General features: G+C 48.8%; 1 protein-coding gene and 1 pseudogene across 1 annotated transcript in view; one reads left to right on the top strand and one right to left on the bottom strand.

The window, feature by feature from the left end:
- Positions 1-1,074: 1,074 nt before the first annotated feature.
- On the bottom strand, positions 1,075-2,236 carry LOC112399133 (ubiquitin-conjugating enzyme E2 R1 pseudogene; annotated as a pseudogene).
- Positions 2,237-3,693: 1,457 nt separating this feature from the next.
- The window catches only part of PALLD (palladin, cytoskeletal associated protein), a 384,184-nt gene continuing 371,518 nt past the window's right edge, over positions 3,694-16,359 (top strand). Inside the window, exon 1 of the mRNA XM_024744116.1 lies at positions 3,694-4,598. Coding sequence (XP_024599884.1) covers positions 3,694-4,598 — 905 coding nt within the window. The remainder of the gene's footprint in view (positions 4,599-16,359) is intronic.

Here is a 16,359-nt window from a genome sequence, read left to right as displayed (position 1 = left end):
CCTCTCCTGTCAATTCCCACCCAGGGCTCAAAACTGGTTCAAACACTAGGTGTGGTTTTCTCCTTCACCTGCCACGATCGTGACCCAGACACTGCCAGGCGTCCAGCACAGAAAAGCTGTCAGGCAACACCTGCTTTCCTGGCCTTCGCAGGGTTCTTAACTAATCCTTATAGTTCAACAAAATGAATGTTACAACAAAATTCCTGCAGAGTGTCATGTTCAAAAGAAGGAGTGAATTGTATTGACTGGAGGATCATAGAAAGTACCAACAAGAAGTGAAATTAAGTATTTTTCAAGGATGAGCTGGAGTTGGAAAAACAGAAGAGACGGGAATGGCGAAAGAAACCACGTGTGCAAAGCTCAGGGACGTGAAAGAAGACGACGTTCAGAGCGGGAACAGGTGGCTGGGCGTGGGCGCAGCGCCTGTCACAGTGATCGTGGGGGACGAGGCCTGAGACTTCACATCTCGCTGACCGTCCAGGGGCGCACAGGTAACCTGCCTGCCCCGTTTGGACCTTCTCTTATTAGCCAGGGGACCACTGGCAAAAAAGGCAGCAAAGGAATGGCACCGCCAAATTCCTAAGTGTGATTTCTCTCACCATCCGATCTCCTATTTTTTTTTTTCTGATCTCCTATTTTAACAGGAATCATCATTTTCCTCCTTGTCTTTGGGTCATTCTTGACTCTTGCCTAATCCCTCCTCCTGGATTGTAAGATGGTTCCAGAAGAGACCATGCCTGGCTCGTCTTCACCCTCCTGGAAGCTTCCCTTGCACATAGTAAGTGGAATTCATGGTCAATTTATCATTCCGGTAGAGGAAGAGTGACTAAACTGGGAAGGGCCATTTCTCCACACGAAGAAGCTGGACCCGCAGGATGCCAAAGAAAACAGAAAATAGTGGCAGCTTACGGGAGTTTTAGGGGAAACGACAACTAAACCAAACTAATGAGGAAGCGATGAAGGAGATGCAGAGGAGAAGAGGGAATTTCCAGGCAATTCGACTTCCCTCAGAAAAGAGGACAGAGGCAGGTGGCAAAGATTTATAGACACTTTATGCCTCACACTTTCCAATCGTCAACCCTGCTTGCGCAAGTGGACACTGACCTCACCCCTTCTTTACTCCTTTTTACACATTAGTTCTTTTTTAGTGTGTTGCATTTTCTTTTTCTCATAAAGTTGCTTTACGTAGATTCCAAACAAACCAAAGGAGAGAGAAGAGATGACCCTGAGTCAACCCATCCACTCACGAGGCGGGACCCTGAGTCTGGCTGCAGCCCACGCGGGGCCCAGGGCCTCGAGGGCGGTGGCCTCCCTGGAGGCGGAGGCGGAGGAGACGTGGGCTGGGGGACCCCGGGCCGCCCGGCGCCCGGAGGTGGTGGCGGCGTCAGACAGGCGGGTGGCTGAGGTAAGATGCGGTGTGAGGGCTTCTCGGTGCCCAAGTCCCGCGAGTCGTCCCAGAAGCAGCGGTCGGCCTCGGCCTCGCCGTCCTCGTGGAAAAGCTCTGCGTCCCCGCGGGCGCCAGGGTCCCAGGCTTCACGCAGGACCCGGCCGGCGTGGTGGGCACCTGCACGCCGCCCCGCTCCGCGTGCACCGTGGTCCCCGGGACCTGCTTCCGGTTGCTGTCAGTGTACTCGCGGTACTAGCCTTTGCTCTTTTCCCGCTTCCCGTGGATCACGCAGGCGCCCCCGTGGGCGGGAGAGGTGTTGGGTCTGAGGGGGAGGGAGACGGCGCTCTGGGGCGGAGTCCTGACGTTCTGGGCGGGGCTCCGCCGCTCTGAGGGCGTCATGGACTGGGGTGGGCGGAGGACGGCGACGCTCACGTCCCCAGTCCCGTAGATGTCGGCGTGCCACATCTTGGTCAGGGACTAACAGGCCGGTGGTCGTCGAGGGGGCTCTCGAGGCGCCTTGAAGTAGCCGCCCTCGTCGTAGGTGTCAGGGCCGAAGATGGCCACCGCCCAGGTAGGCAGGCGGCCCTCGTCCACCGGGCTCAGCGGGACGCCCTCCACCGGCTCCTGCTGCAGCCCCTTGAGCTCCAGCAGAAGCGCCTCCTGCGAGCTGGGCGCCGGCGACCCGGCCATGGCGGCGGCGGGGGCCGGGGGCGCGTGGGAGCCACGGGACGTCTGCCGCCCGGAGCCCCCGGGCCCTCCACTAGCTCTGCGGCGCTGCCGGTGTGTTGCATTTTCTGTATGGATGTCACCAGCACGGAATTGCCGGAAGCGCTGTGTGAAATAACACATGAAATCCCAGGGCAATAACGGAAATGTTTGCAGTTGTATCTCTTTGATTACGACCTTTTAATGTGAAGGTTGAATAACACGGACGTCTCTGAAGCATAATTTTCTGGTGAGTTTGGGCCACGTGGAAACCTCCGCTTTCATCCATGCTATGAGCGCTTTCCCGAGCCCACGTGCATGTTCAGGTGGCAATGTCGGGGTTGCAGATTAAACCCGGACCATATATACCTTCCTGCCGTTGTTTTCTTTTTCACTGTGCAAGTGGTTTCTAAGCTACACCTAATCGGGACAACTGGATCCTGTCAGATGGTGCCTCTTTAAAACCAAAATATAAATTAATAAACAGGTGATTTAATCTGGGCAGACACCCCCTATTTAAAAAAAAAAAGAATTTAAAGTTGTTTCACCATTCAGAAGTGTGCTCTCTAGCTTCCTCGGACAGTGCTTTTTGTGAGGTTTTAAAATCTATCATGTTATTTTCACTTTGCACTAAATATCCTTAATAGCAGAACTCTGATTTCTGACCCACGTTTTCTTAGTCGGATCCATTGCTGGGACCTCGGCTGTGACACGATGATATGATGGTAGGGAAGCATATGGCGAAGGCGTGGGCTCTGGGTTCGTCGTCTGGGCTCTTGTTCTCACATCCTCTGGCTCAGTTTTTCCCTTTCTAAACTGAGGCCGCCAGTTGTGAGGGTTTTAAGTGAAATAATCTGCAGACCGCTGTCGGCACAATGCCCCCTCACGCTGAGGGGTCTGGGGTCATCCGCCCGTTTGTGGGGAAGTTTGCCAACCCCTGGTCTAGAGCGCAACTGTCCCTCTGCACCTGAAATTCAGTAAGCGATTTCAACTCTGCCTTGAATTAACTAGTGAATGAATGAATGTGAATACACATGTCTGGACACCAGGAAAAGAAAAGGTTTGCAAAATTTCACCGAAAACTAAAATCCAGTGAAAATTGCCATCAGAATGCATTTCGTGGTTTAGGGTGACATAAGCAGTGTCAGATTTGCTTAAAATATCAACAGACTCCTGTTCTCATAACATCAATGAAATTAGAGGTGTAAGGGGGGGGAGGCGGGAGGGGGGAGGGAAGGGGGCCCTGGTCCGCTCACAGCTCCCACGCAGGCGTGGCCCTCCTGAGTTATTTAATGATGCTTAGTGAAACAATTAGTATTCACTCACAGGGCAAATACCGAATTAAAATGATAAACACAAGGGTGCTTGACGTTTCCTCCAATTTATAGGGAAAATGACTTAAAAAGCATATATGTTTGCCTTTTACCGTTTCTCCCAACTTGTGGATGGGCAGTATTGGGATTACACACACAAACACACACACACACACACACCCCACTTGCTCCTACTAACTGCAGTTGTGTCTCTTGTCCTTCAGAGCTGGTTTCCAGGCCCCTGCCTTCCTGTCCAAAGCAGACAGAGTGCATGAGCGCCTCTCGACTATGTCCGACATGTCCTCCCGTGACTCCTTCTACGACTCCCTGTCGGACGTGGCGGAAGATGGCGAGAACGCAGACTTCTTGCCCGGCCTGTCGGCCTTCCTCAGCCAGGAGGAGATAAACAAGAGTCTGGACCTGGCCCGCAGAGCCATAGCCAACTCAGAGACGGAGGACTGCGACTCGGAAAGGGAGGACTCACAGATTTTCAGCCCCTCTCCTGGGAGCCTCTGGGGGTCGCCTCCCCCTCAGGGGGCCAGGCCGGGTGAGCACCTGTCCCCAGGGACGCCTGGCGCACACAAGCCCACACCTGTCCCGCCGCTGCCAGCAGAACGATCCGAGCGCATCTCCTCGCCTGCGTCCAGGAGGAAGCCCGGCGTCTCGCCCCTGCTGGCCCGGCCCAGCTACATCCGGAGTCTCCGCAGGGCAGGGAAACACGGTGCCAAAGCCCCCAGCGCCAGTGCCAAGCCCAGAGCCACGCACGGGGGCAGGGCCGGGCCCCAGAGCCCGCTGTGCAACAAGGCGGCCACCCTCATCGAGGAGCTGACGGCCATCTTCAGAGAAACCTCCAAGCCGAGAACCAGGAACCCCAACGGGGAGTCCTCATCCCCGGACAGCGGGTACCTGTCCCCTAAGAACCAGCTGTCAGCCCCGATGAGCGCCTCGGCCAGCCGGAGCCCAACCGGGGACCAGCAGGAGGTGGAAGCCGGGGCCGAGCCCCTGGAGCCCGGGCATCACCCCGCGGCGGCCCGGGACGTGGTCCAGCCGAGCTGGAGCCCCTCTCCCCCGGCCGCCCGCCACCTGCTGGCCGCTCCCCGGTTCATCCAGAAGCTGCGGAGCCAAGAGGTGGCAGAAGGAAGTCGGGTGTACCTCGAGTGCAGAGTCGCCGGGAACCCACCTCCTCGGGTCAGGTACGCCTCTTTGGTTGTGGAGGTGCTATGAGATGATGCGCGTGGTCTTTTGGCTTTACTTTAATGTGAAAGAAGAGATTTCTGTTACCCAGCAAGGGCTGGCTCCCGGAAGGGCATAGAAGCCAATATTATGGCCCCGGGTTTGTTTTTTTGTTTTGTTTTTTTTTTACTCTTTCAGGCTGCGCTGGGTCATAGTTGCTGCATGCGGACTTCCTTGGTGGTCCAGTGGGTAAACCTCCGCGCTCTCAATGCAGGGGACCCGGTTGGATCCCTGGTGGGGGAATTAGATCCCGCATGCCTAAACTAAGATGGGTGGCCCCGTCTTTTGTGAAAAGAAAAAGCTTCATTGTGAGGTCGACCAGCAAGGAGACAGAAGGCCCGGCTCAAATCCATCTCCCGACCGGAATTTAAGGGTTTAGAGAATTTCAGGCTTGGAAGCTGCCTTGCTAATCAGTCCAAGAAAGCTCCTCGTGCTGTTGGGGTCATCCTGGAGACGCCCGTACCCGTCTTGCACATGCGCAGGGCTGTCTCTGTAAAATAACTTCAGGTTTGTGCAATGAACGTACTTAAGGGGGCGAACGAGCTTAAGCTGGGCGATGTTTTACCTGCGTCTCCTTTGTGCGTTCCTCCGTCTGGAGGGAAGTAGGGGCGAGGACCCGGCTACCTACTTTCGGCTGATGAGGGGCGTGGATCTTTATAAGAGGAACGAAATTGTTTTGCACTTACTTGTAAGCATTCCCGAGTCCCGCCTTGAACTCTGAAGTCTGGGGCAGTCATCCTGCGAGTGGGGGAGAGGATTTTTTAAAAATACAAGATGGACCACGAGGACAAATTTGATGAGTAAAGAGGGTTTGGCCCTAAGATACACAGAACTGCGACTTTGGGAATCCGTGAAAACATGTTATTTTTTGACATTTTAGTGATTGAATTTGGATTCAGGCAGGCCTGGTCCAGACTCTTGGGCAGAAACAGGCTACCGTCGAGACATCATTATCTTCTCGTCACAGCCAGGTGGAGTCTTAGCTGTTCTGTTTCCTTCTGAAAAGTGATTTAAGGTTTCTGGGAGTAGGAGACCCAAGGCTTGACTCTTTGTAGCTTTACTGGAGGATATGTAACCAGAAGGACGTCATAGGAGCCGTTCCACACGGGCTTCACTGGTCCTCAGGCTGTTGGTTTGTCCAGGTTCAAGGAGGACCCAGTCCCTGGGCTTGTGCAATGCGGGGGGACGTCCGTGGGAAGCATTAACGGACTAGATGCTTTTTATGTATAGAAGATACGACACCACTGAGAGACTGTACACATTTTATCAAATCTAATTCTGTTACCACATGAGACCTTAAGGGAGGTCCCCAGAGAACATTGCATAAAGGCTCAATTGGAGCTTGCTTCTAGGGGCCACTCTGACCCTCAGCAGGGCAGCTGGTAAGACCTTATCCCAAGTCACGTTGGTTTCTTGGCCTATTTTGGTGACTGTCTCTTTCAAGGAATGATTCATCATTTCAGTCCTCCCCATAGACTGAGGTCTCCAGGAAGCATGAAATTCCATCGTGTTCCGGGGGCCCCAGACACCTTTGAGTCACTTTGGCTATGAAGGCTCCTCTGTTGTCACTTTGGATTGAAAGATGTGGCCCCAAACGAGGGATCATTTCTTTGAGGAAGGCCTTTGTTACCTAGGAAGCATTCTCTGTCCTGCGTGGAGAAGCTTTGCCCCGTTCTGTGCAGGGGTATCACCAACACCAGCACGTATCTACAGTGTTCCCTGATTCTTGGCCTAACAGTAGAGTCTATTTACCAGTCATCCCCTGGTTCTGTCCCTCGGGTTTGCACCCCTTTTATCATCAGGGGTGGCCCAGTTTTAGGATTGTTTCCGGTGCAGATCAGGCAATTTTGTGTTACCTTTTGGATGGTCGTTTGCATTTATAGGCCAACAATAAACTTGTGCGGCCCTCCCTTCATGGGTACCTTGATGTAGGTGAGTAATAGTTAATGTAGGTGAGCATGGGTACCTTGATGTAGGTGAGTAATAGCTCCTTGCACCACATGGTCATGCATAATAAGCTCATTAGAAATCCAGCCTCTGTGGTTGTTTGGTCCTGATCACCGTCTAAGTCTCGGGAGTCAGCATGAAATCCCCATGCATCTGCTCTCTCGAGATCCATTTCCAGATCTGAGGCTTAAACAGGGACAGGTGCACACTTGGCATGAGTGCTGAAGCCTTAGGATCTGGGTTTTTCGTTCTGGCTGCCTGTTTTTCTGTCTGATCAGCCTAATTTCCGTTAGTTATATAACGATCGGTGTTTGGGTGGCCCAGGCAATGTCCTATGGCTACTTATTCCAGCATCTATACATATAAATATGTGTGTGTACATATAAAACAGCATCTAATAAGGCTGGTATCTCCTCTGCATGTTGAATTTCTTTCCTCCTGATGTCAGTAGACCAGTCTTTCCAGGTGGCCCCGTGTGCACGTGGGACAGAGAAGGCAAACTTGGAATTGGTATAGATAGTCACCTTTTCCTTAGCTCCAAGCCTCGGGGGTCTGTGCGGGCTGTGAGCTCGGCCTTCTGGGCAGAGGACCTGGACAGGGGCTTCTGCTTCTAGGGCTTCCTGATGAGCTACAGCTGTACACCCGGCCTTTCCAAGCCCCGCCTCGTCCGTGAAGCTGCTCGCGTCCGTGAATATTTCCATTTCCAGATTTTCTAAAGGCTCATCAGTCAGGTTGTATTCAGTTATTTGTATACAGTCGTGAGCAGGCTCTCCTGTCGTCCTGGGGAGCAGAGTGGCTGGCTTTAGAGTGGACGCCACCTGTAATGTGACATTTGGGGTGTCAGGTGGTGTGGCCTGGTATTTGCCCAGCCTCCCCGAAGTAAGCCTACATCCGCCGTTTCGTTCAAGTAAAGGTGGCACACTGCGCGGGGCATGCACAGTGGCCGGCTGGCTCAGGGTACATTTTTCAGCCTCCTGTGAAAGGTCATAGGTTGCAGCCACAGCCCAGAGGCAAACTGGCCATACTTGACGTACACGCCCGATTGTTGGACTCAAGAAAAGTAAACTACTGGCCTTCCGGAGGTACCTAAACATTGAGTTTGCGTTCCAAGACTCACGCCCTGTCTTTCAGACACAAAATGCCTGGGCGACCAAGTGCTGGGCTGTGAAAAGCTTCTCCGTGACGGTGTGGAACTCATTATGGCATCTCGGAGTCCAGCTTAATGGCGTATTGTCACTTCCTTTAAGAGCCTCATGTTGTCGCAGAGTTCAAAGTTAGGAATCCAAGTACGACAAAATGCAGCGATTCCTAAGAATTCTCAAGAATGCCTTCTGGTAGTGGCTACAGTAACCATAACTATTGCTTCTCTTCCATCTGGCAATGTTCCTTTGTCCTTTGGATACCTCAAATCCTAAATATTTTAGAGTTGGTTGAGAAATTTGTGCTTTTCCCTTGCAGTATTTTGGTCCTAACGCTTCCTTAGTTCTACGAGCAGTTAGTATACCATCCACATATTGGAGTAAGACTCCCTCATTAAATTGGAGATCCCTTCAATCCGTGGCTCAGGCTTCCCCGAAGATGGTGGGGTCCTGCTTCAATCCTTGTGGGAGTCCCATCCCGCGGTATCGTTGTTTTACGTCAGACTCTGGATCGTCCCATTCAAAGGCAAACCCCTGGGTCTCAGGACTTAGGGGTATGCAGTAAAGGGCATCTTTTAACTCCAGAACTGTAAACCAGCAAAAGTCTCCGGATAAAGTTGTAAGTAAAGTATAAAGATTTGGCATCACCAGATGTATATCCTCTACAGTTTGGTTAACAGCCCTCAAATCCTGTGTAAAAGTCATCGCTGGTCCCGGGTTTTTGAACCGACAGGATGGGAGTGTTATATGAGGATTGACAAGGTCAGAATAATTGGCATTTAAGAAAGGTGGTCGTCGGAGGCTTTATACCTTCTTTCAAATGCCTGTTGCTTCACATTCGGAGTCTTGGCCTCTGGACGGAGTTTTACTCCTACTAGGTAAGCCGTCTTGTCTCTTCCTGGCCTCCCATCAGCCCAAACATCCACGCTTACCTTTTGCAGAATTTCTTCAGGGGCTTCTGGGGGGAGGCTTGGTCTCCCGATCGTAATGGGGCAGCCTATGGGGCAGAGGCTTGATGTGGGAGCGCATTTAATTTCCCCAAAAAGGGAACAGGGCGTTTGAGCAGTTACAGCTGGGTGTTCGAGATCCCTAGCTGCTTATCATCTGTAAGCCTCAAAAACCGCCTCGAGGAAGGTGGACGGGTTCTCCTGGGGTCCTTGCTGTACTTCCTGGATCTTATTCAAGCCCTGCTGTTTGGGGGCTCCTGTTGAAGTCTGGTTATTAAACACCCCTTATGATGATTCAGGCTTGCTCAGTTCCCTTGGGTCTTTCGGGTCCCAGCATCCTGGTTCAGCTCTGGGTGTGGCCTGTGCCACCCGAGTTCTGACTGGATGATTTGGTTGTGATTCAGGGGAAACTTTCAGCTTCCTGGCAGCCTTCTCTAATACCATCCTGTGCGCTTCCACAGTCGGGTATTCATGAGGGCCTGTATGTCAGCCCAGTTAGGGTGATGAGTGGCAAAACGGATGTAAAGAGATTCTCCATTTTCTGAGGCTCATCTCAATAAGATGGCTTATTATTTCTCCAGTTGTATAAATCCAAGTCTGATACAGGAGAATCCCCTGGGTTGGCCTTGGTCATCTAAGCCTGCTGGGACCTGTCTTAACGGAAATGCCCTGCCTGAGGTAGAGTGTTCCCTGGGCCAAACTGAATACCCTGGTGGGTATGGGGAAGAAAGTGTGTTCCTTTGTGACCATCTGGTATGGGCAGTACAGAGCCGGACCAGCAGCCCTAGGAGGGCTGGTAGGACCCTTTGCACTGACTACAGGCAGACCTCCTTCATAAGACAGGGAAACCACAAGAGGGGCTGACGGAGGGGCTGACGGATGGACTGGATGTAGTAGGTCAGGATCATGGTTTGGTTTTGACTCAACTGAAACAGGCTTTTTCTGAGGTTCTTCCCTCTGAATCACAATTTTACATCTCTTCTGCAAATTCTTATTCTGATATAAGGACATAAATGACTGTGCAATGGGATTTCGTCCCAGTTTTCCTCTCTCTAACAAAACAAATCGAATTATAAGATAGTATCATAGTTCAAAGACCCATTCTCCAGCCATTTCCCCCTGATTCCAGCTGATACTGAGGGCAGGCAGTGTCACAGAGAAAATCATTGTCTTCTTTTCCATCGGCTCATAGCTAAACATTGACCAGTTTTGAAGAATATACCCCAAAGGACTACAGTCAGGTATACTATTAATGTTCCTCATTTGAAAGGTTCCTCTCAGGATGACCAGAGCAAAATGACACCAAGGAGGTGTTTTGGTTGGAAATGCCTTTAACCCAGGCATGGGGTATGTTCTTCTGGGGTGGGTTCCTGTGAAGCCACTGCACATGATGGGGGAAAACCCCCGACACTTCCATGAGGCAGAGTTTCCAGTCAGGGAGCAAAGTCTTCTCTCTCCTGAGTCGGGGACCTTCGTTAAATCAGGTTTAATAAAGTTTTGCTACAGACATCCAAGGGCCTCCCCCTATTGGCCAATCCCAACAAATTCAACAGACTTAGACCAACCTGGACAGACAAAGAAATCCAAGACTCTGGGACTTTAACCCAGGGTTCAGGACTCTAACCTGAACTATTTTTAAAAATTTTATTGGAGGATAGTTGATTTACAATGTTGTGTTAGTTTCAAGTGTACAGCAAAGTGATTCAGTTATACATATACATATATTCATTCTTTATCAGATACTTTTCCCGTATAGGTTATTACAGAATACTGAGTAGAGCTCCTTGTGCCATACAGTAGGTCCTTGTTAGTTATCCATTCTATATATAGTGGCATGTATATGTCAATCCCAATCTCCTAATTTATCCCTCCCCCACCCACATTTCCCCTTTGGTAACCATAAGTTTGTTTTTGAAATCGGTGAGTTTATTTCTGTTTTGTAAATAAGTTCATTTGTATCATTTTTAAAAATTAGATTCCACATATGAGTGATATATGATATTTGTTTTTCTCTGTCTGAGTTACTTCACTTAGTATAATAATCTCTAGGTCTATCCATGTTGCTGGAAATGGTATAATAATCTTAGTATAATATAGTATAATCTCTAGGTCTTAGTATAATAAGACTTATTATAATAATAGTAATTAGTATAATAATTATACTTAGTATAATAATCTCTAGGTCTATCCATGTTGCTGGAAATGGGTGTTGCTGCAGTATTTTGTTCTTTTTATGGTTGAGTAATATATACAATTCCATGGTATATATGTACCATGTCTTCTTTATCCATTCCTCTGTCGGACATTTAGGTTGCTTCCTTATCTTGGCTATTGTAAAGAATGCTGCAGTGAACATTGAGGTGCAAGTGTCTTTTCGAATTATGGTTTTCTCTGTATATATGCCAAGGAGTGGAGTTGTTGAGTCATATGGTAGTTCTATTTTTAGTTTTTTAAGGAACCTCCAAACTGTTCTCCATAGTGGCTGTATCAATTTACATTCCCACCAACAGTGCAGAAGTTGGCCATTCTAACCGCTGTGAGGTGGTACCTCATTGTAGTTTTGATCTGCATTTCTGTGATAATTAGTGATGCTGAGCATCTTTTCATGTGCTTTTTGGCCATCTGTATGTCTTCTTTGGAGAAATATCTATTTAGATCTTCTGCCCATCTTTTGACTGGGTTGTTTTTTGACATAGAGCTCCATGAGCTGTTTGTATATTTTGGAGATTAATTCCTTGGTGTTTGCTTCATTTGGAAATATTTTCTCCCATTCTGTGGGTTGTCTTTTCGTTTTGTTTATGGTTTCCTTTGCTGTGCAAAAGCTTTTAAGTTTAATTAGGGCCCATTTGTTTATTTTTGTTTTTATTTTCATTACTCTAGGAGGTGGATCAAAAAAGATACTGCTGCGATTTATGTCTAACCTGAACTTTTGAGGACCTTTCAGATTTCCCCCCAGGGTGGGACTCTAACCCATGATCCTGATGAGGTTTTTAGACAATTTAGGCACAGGCATGTTTTAACAAGGTTACTCACCCAAAAGACATCTGATCCAGGAGCACTTTCTTTTGTCAAAGGGGAAAGTAGCCTGAGGAGCCTGGAGTCCCATGGTGGGAAAGCAAGAATCTGAAACCCCACCCTCTGGACACGGGCAGTCTAGGTGGCCACTCAGGATCAGTGGTGAAGGCCCACACACCCCGGGGGCTTCAGAGCCACGGACAGTTGGTCACAAGACATGGGTCCCTTCGTGGTCACCAAAAATTGTTACCGAGCAAGGGCTGGCTGCTGGACACACATAGGAGCCAATACAATGGCCCCAGCTTTTGAGGAAAAAAAGTGCGTTATTGTGAGGTCCACCAGCAAGGAGACAGGAGGCACAGCTCAAATCTGTCTCCCTGCTCCAGGAATCAGGGCATAATTTAAGGGGTTCAGGGAATTTCAAACTTGAAGCTGACTTGCTAATCAGCTGGTGTTAGCTCCTTGTGCCGGGAGCCTGGTTTTCCTCCTTGAGGGATGCCTTGATTCATAAAGGGCTCTGATGGCAACATTTCTATTCTTTGGGTTCCGCAGACTGAAGATTCTTGGTTGCAGGTCATCCTGGAGACGTGAGTTCCCCTCTTACATATGAGCAGTGCTGTCTCTGTAAAGTAACTCAAGGTTTGATCAATCCACAGCCTATTTAAGGAGGCAAACGAATTCAAGCACGTCAGTGTTTTACGTGCTGTTTCACTTCCTGTAGAGTCAGCCCTCTGGAGCCCGAGGTCGTATTTTCCAAGTACTTGCAAGGCAGAGGCAACCTGGAATGGCAAGTAGTAGCTGTGCTGGTTGTCCCTGGTGGGTTGGATCTGTCGTCATGAACCGGTGCTGCTGGCTAAGGGGGGAACTTAGGATGCCCAACTGATAGATTCAAGTGCAGTGCATAATTTGAATATGAGTTGCTGGAGATCGTTGAAAGTGTGCCGGAAGCCAGAAGTTGTCTGGCAGATGAAAAGCACAGGTATGTGCGGCCAACCACGAGGGCGGCCCCGGATGTGTCTGGTCTGAGGCATGGGCTCCACTGGCAGATGCTCCTATGCTGAGCGCACCGCACCTTCAACGTGACAGAACTTTCCCACAAGACAGAGATAGATACCAGGCTGGACGTGGACAGGCCTGTTGTCCATGCCCAGGCTCCGGCCACGAGAGGGTGGACAGCAGACAAACAGCAGGCGGGGAGTGTGCCATCGGTAGCCACTGTAATTTCTCTACATTCTTCCTCCGTAAATGCAGCATTTGTACCTTCTGTGCAGAGAGCTTAAGAGGAGAGACCCTGGGGTCAGATTACAGGGTTTCCCATCACGGCTTCACCTTTCACCAAATGCATCCGTCGACAAGTTATTTTGTGACTCAGTTTATTCACCTGCGAAATGGGAATTATAATACCCACCACCCCCATTCTGTTTTATGACTAAGTAAAATAATATGTGGAAAAAATAAAACAGTGCCTTGCACCTAGTAACTGCCACTTTGCTGTTACCTATTATTGTTATTATTTCTCATTTCTTAATTTCATATGCCGAAATGAAAATAACAGTTCAAGGCAGGATTGTACTACAGAAAATAAGCCATTAATGCATTTATCTGGAAGGTTTTGCTTTTATTAATGAAGAGTGTTTTGCCTAAATTATGTAAATATGCAAAAGTAAATTCAAAATTAAGAAATTTGGCGCAAAGTTAAGGAAGACACCATTGACTACGAATTGCAAGGCTGATAATTTCTTATTAATGTAGCATCTCCCAAATCACAAACTATACCACTCACGGTACATCCACTGACACACACTTTGCTGGAGCTGGTTCCTTGGGCTGACAGATCACTACACACAGACGTGAAGTAAATCAGCATTACTGGCTGGAAAGTGGTGGAATTAGGGGCAGGGAATTGTTTTCAAACCGGTTTGTTCAACTAATCCACCCTGCGTCCGTTTTTACAGTAAGTCTACTATATTTCTTTTAGAAACTGACAGCAGAGGGCAGTACGAAACTTCCTGATGCATTCATGTAATTAAATATGTCATCTTAAATTCTGCATTTATGTATATTTTACGTAAAGATTTTTTTCTTATCGTTTTTCCTGTGATAGAAATGAAATGGAGTATTTCTCCTGGATTCTGTTTAGATTTTTTTTGTAACCCACTAATCTTGGGAACAAGTAATTCTTCGTTCGAAATACGCTCGCGTGTCACTCAAAAGAGTTCCACAGGTTTTCAAACTACATACGGCCCCGCTTAGGTTTACTCCCAAAATAGGCCTGTTCCAAATGTATTCTGTACGCACCACACCCTTGCAAAAACCACAAAAGGTGACCCATTTACCATCAAAGGATTAATTCAGGTGAGCAGATCCTAACTCCTGTGTTACAGTTCATTTAACCATTTCGTAACTTGGGGGCCATCAAGGTCATGCTTCTGCGCCTCTTTTCTTCTTACAGCGGGAGGGGAGGACTAATTTAGTGAGTAGCTACAGGATTATTAACTAGTTTCTCTTGTCATCTCCCGGTCTTCCAAGGCCCGTGAGCCATGTTCCTTAGTCATTACAAATTGTGTTCTTCTAGAGAAATTAAGCTTCTGATGAGACTGTGCCGTTGTTTAAAGTTAGCTGGCCATTTTTGTATCCTTTGAGGGTTTTTTAAGGGGGAAATGTATAAATGTACATTAAATTTTTCTTAATATCTGTTCCAAAGATCTTGGCTCCTCTGCCATGCATTGGTAAATGCACCAAATGCCTAAGAACTTTGAGCTTCCTTTCCACGTGAGACCTAGGAGAGGCCAAAGAGGAAATCTTTAAAGGGAATTTTGTATATGGAAGAAAACCTTTAGTACAGAGTTGCCTGCACTGGGGCATTTTAGAACCTAGCTGCCCCCGAGTCGGTCCGGGAGGCTCAGGACCCAAGACTGGGAAGGCCCGGTGATCGATGGGCCACCTCCCAGGGCCCCGGGAGCAGGTGACAGGACTCGTGGAGAGCAGGGGTGCGGGAGGACCTGGAACCAGCAACGGACAGAGGCCGGGAGACCCGAGGTGCTGGCAGGGGGCAGCGGGTCCGGAGGAGAGGAAGTGGCAGACCCAGGCGTAGGTAGAGGCATATGCCCCAGGAAAGCGGGATGATGGGTACCAGGGTCCAGATACAGGGATGGGGCACAGGGAGCAGATCTGCCATTCAAGACTCGAGTCACAGAGACAAAGACTCAGACGGGGCTGAGTGAGGGACACGTCCCTGACCAACTCGCACGGGGACCAGATGGGGGCCAATGGCCAGACTGACGTGTGGGCCACGAAGTTGCGGGCCTGGAGCTTCTTACGTTTGGCCCAAGTAGCAGCCATCTGGACCAGGGCAGGAGGCAGACGAAGTAGCCCAGCTGAAGTGGGACTGATGGGAACACGGTTCAAGGCATTTCCACCTTATATCCAGTCACTTCACCCCCCAGCCCGCCCAAGTGTAACTGGCACAAATACCAATTATAACCACAACCAGGACTGAAAAAATCCCGTTTTCCTTCACTTTTGCATGATTCCACCAAAACCCCAGCAAAGCAGAGACAAGCTGATGGAACTAAAGCTTCTGTTCAATCATTAAAGTTACATACAATTTACAACACAACTTACATGCAAATTACTTGTTAGCAATTTGAATTATTGCATAAAACCAGATCACATCAGATGTTCCCTGTTTCTCTTGCACGGCTTGACAACAGGACAAAGATGTGTTCCCTCACCCCCCTCACCTCCCCTTCTCTCCACTCTCAACTTTTGGGAGTTGGTGAAGAATTCTAATCCAGAAGTACCTCTGGTATGATAAAAATGAGGCCTCACTGGGCTTCCCTGGTGGCCCAGTGGTTGAGAGTCAGCCTGCGGATGCAGGGGACATGGGTTTGTGCCCCGGTCCGGGAGGATCCCACATGCCACGGAGCAGCTGGGCCCGTGAGCCATGGCTGCTGAGCCTGCGCGTGCAGAGCCTCTGCTCCCCAGCAGGAGAGGCCACAACGGTGAGAGGCCTGCGTACCGCAAAAAAATAAATAAATAAATACATAAAAATAAGGTGACCATGTGTGTGTGTGTTCATCTTTGGGCTCTCTATCCTGTTCTATTGATCTATATTTCTTTTTTTTTTGCCAGTACCATACTGTCTTGATTACTGTAGCTTTGTAGTATAGTCTGAAGTCAGGGAGCCTGATTCCTCCAGCTCCGTTTTTCGTTCTCAAGATTACTTTGGCTATTCAAGGTCTTTTGTGTTTCCATACACATTGTGAAATTTTTTGTTCTAGTTCTGTGAAAAATGCCATTGGTAGGTTGATAGGGATTGCACTGAATCTGTAGATTGCTTTAGGTAGTACAGTCATGTTTACAGTGTTGATTCTTCCAGTCCAAGAACATGGTGTATCTCTCCATCTGTTTGTATCATCTTTAATTTCTTTCATCAGTGTCTCATAGTTTTCTGCATACAGGTCTTTTGTCTCCTTAGGTAGGTTTATTCCTAGGTATTTTATTCTTTTCGTTGCAAGGGTAAATGGGAGTATGTCCTTAATTTCTCTTTCACATTTTTCATCATTAATGTATAGGAATGTCAGAGATTTCTGTGCATTAATTTTGTATCCTGCTACTTTACCAAATTCATTGATTAGCTCTAGTAGTTTTCTGGTAGCATCTTTAGAATT

This window comes from Neophocaena asiaeorientalis, unplaced genomic scaffold, assembly GCF_003031525.2.
Source record: "Neophocaena asiaeorientalis asiaeorientalis breed wild unplaced genomic scaffold, Neophocaena_asiaeorientalis_V1.1 scaffold115, whole genome shotgun sequence".
Lineage (NCBI taxonomy): Eukaryota > Metazoa > Chordata > Mammalia > Artiodactyla > Phocoenidae > Neophocaena > Neophocaena asiaeorientalis.
Note: the sequence above shows the minus strand (reverse complement) of the source record. Positions and strands in the feature narration are given on the sequence as shown.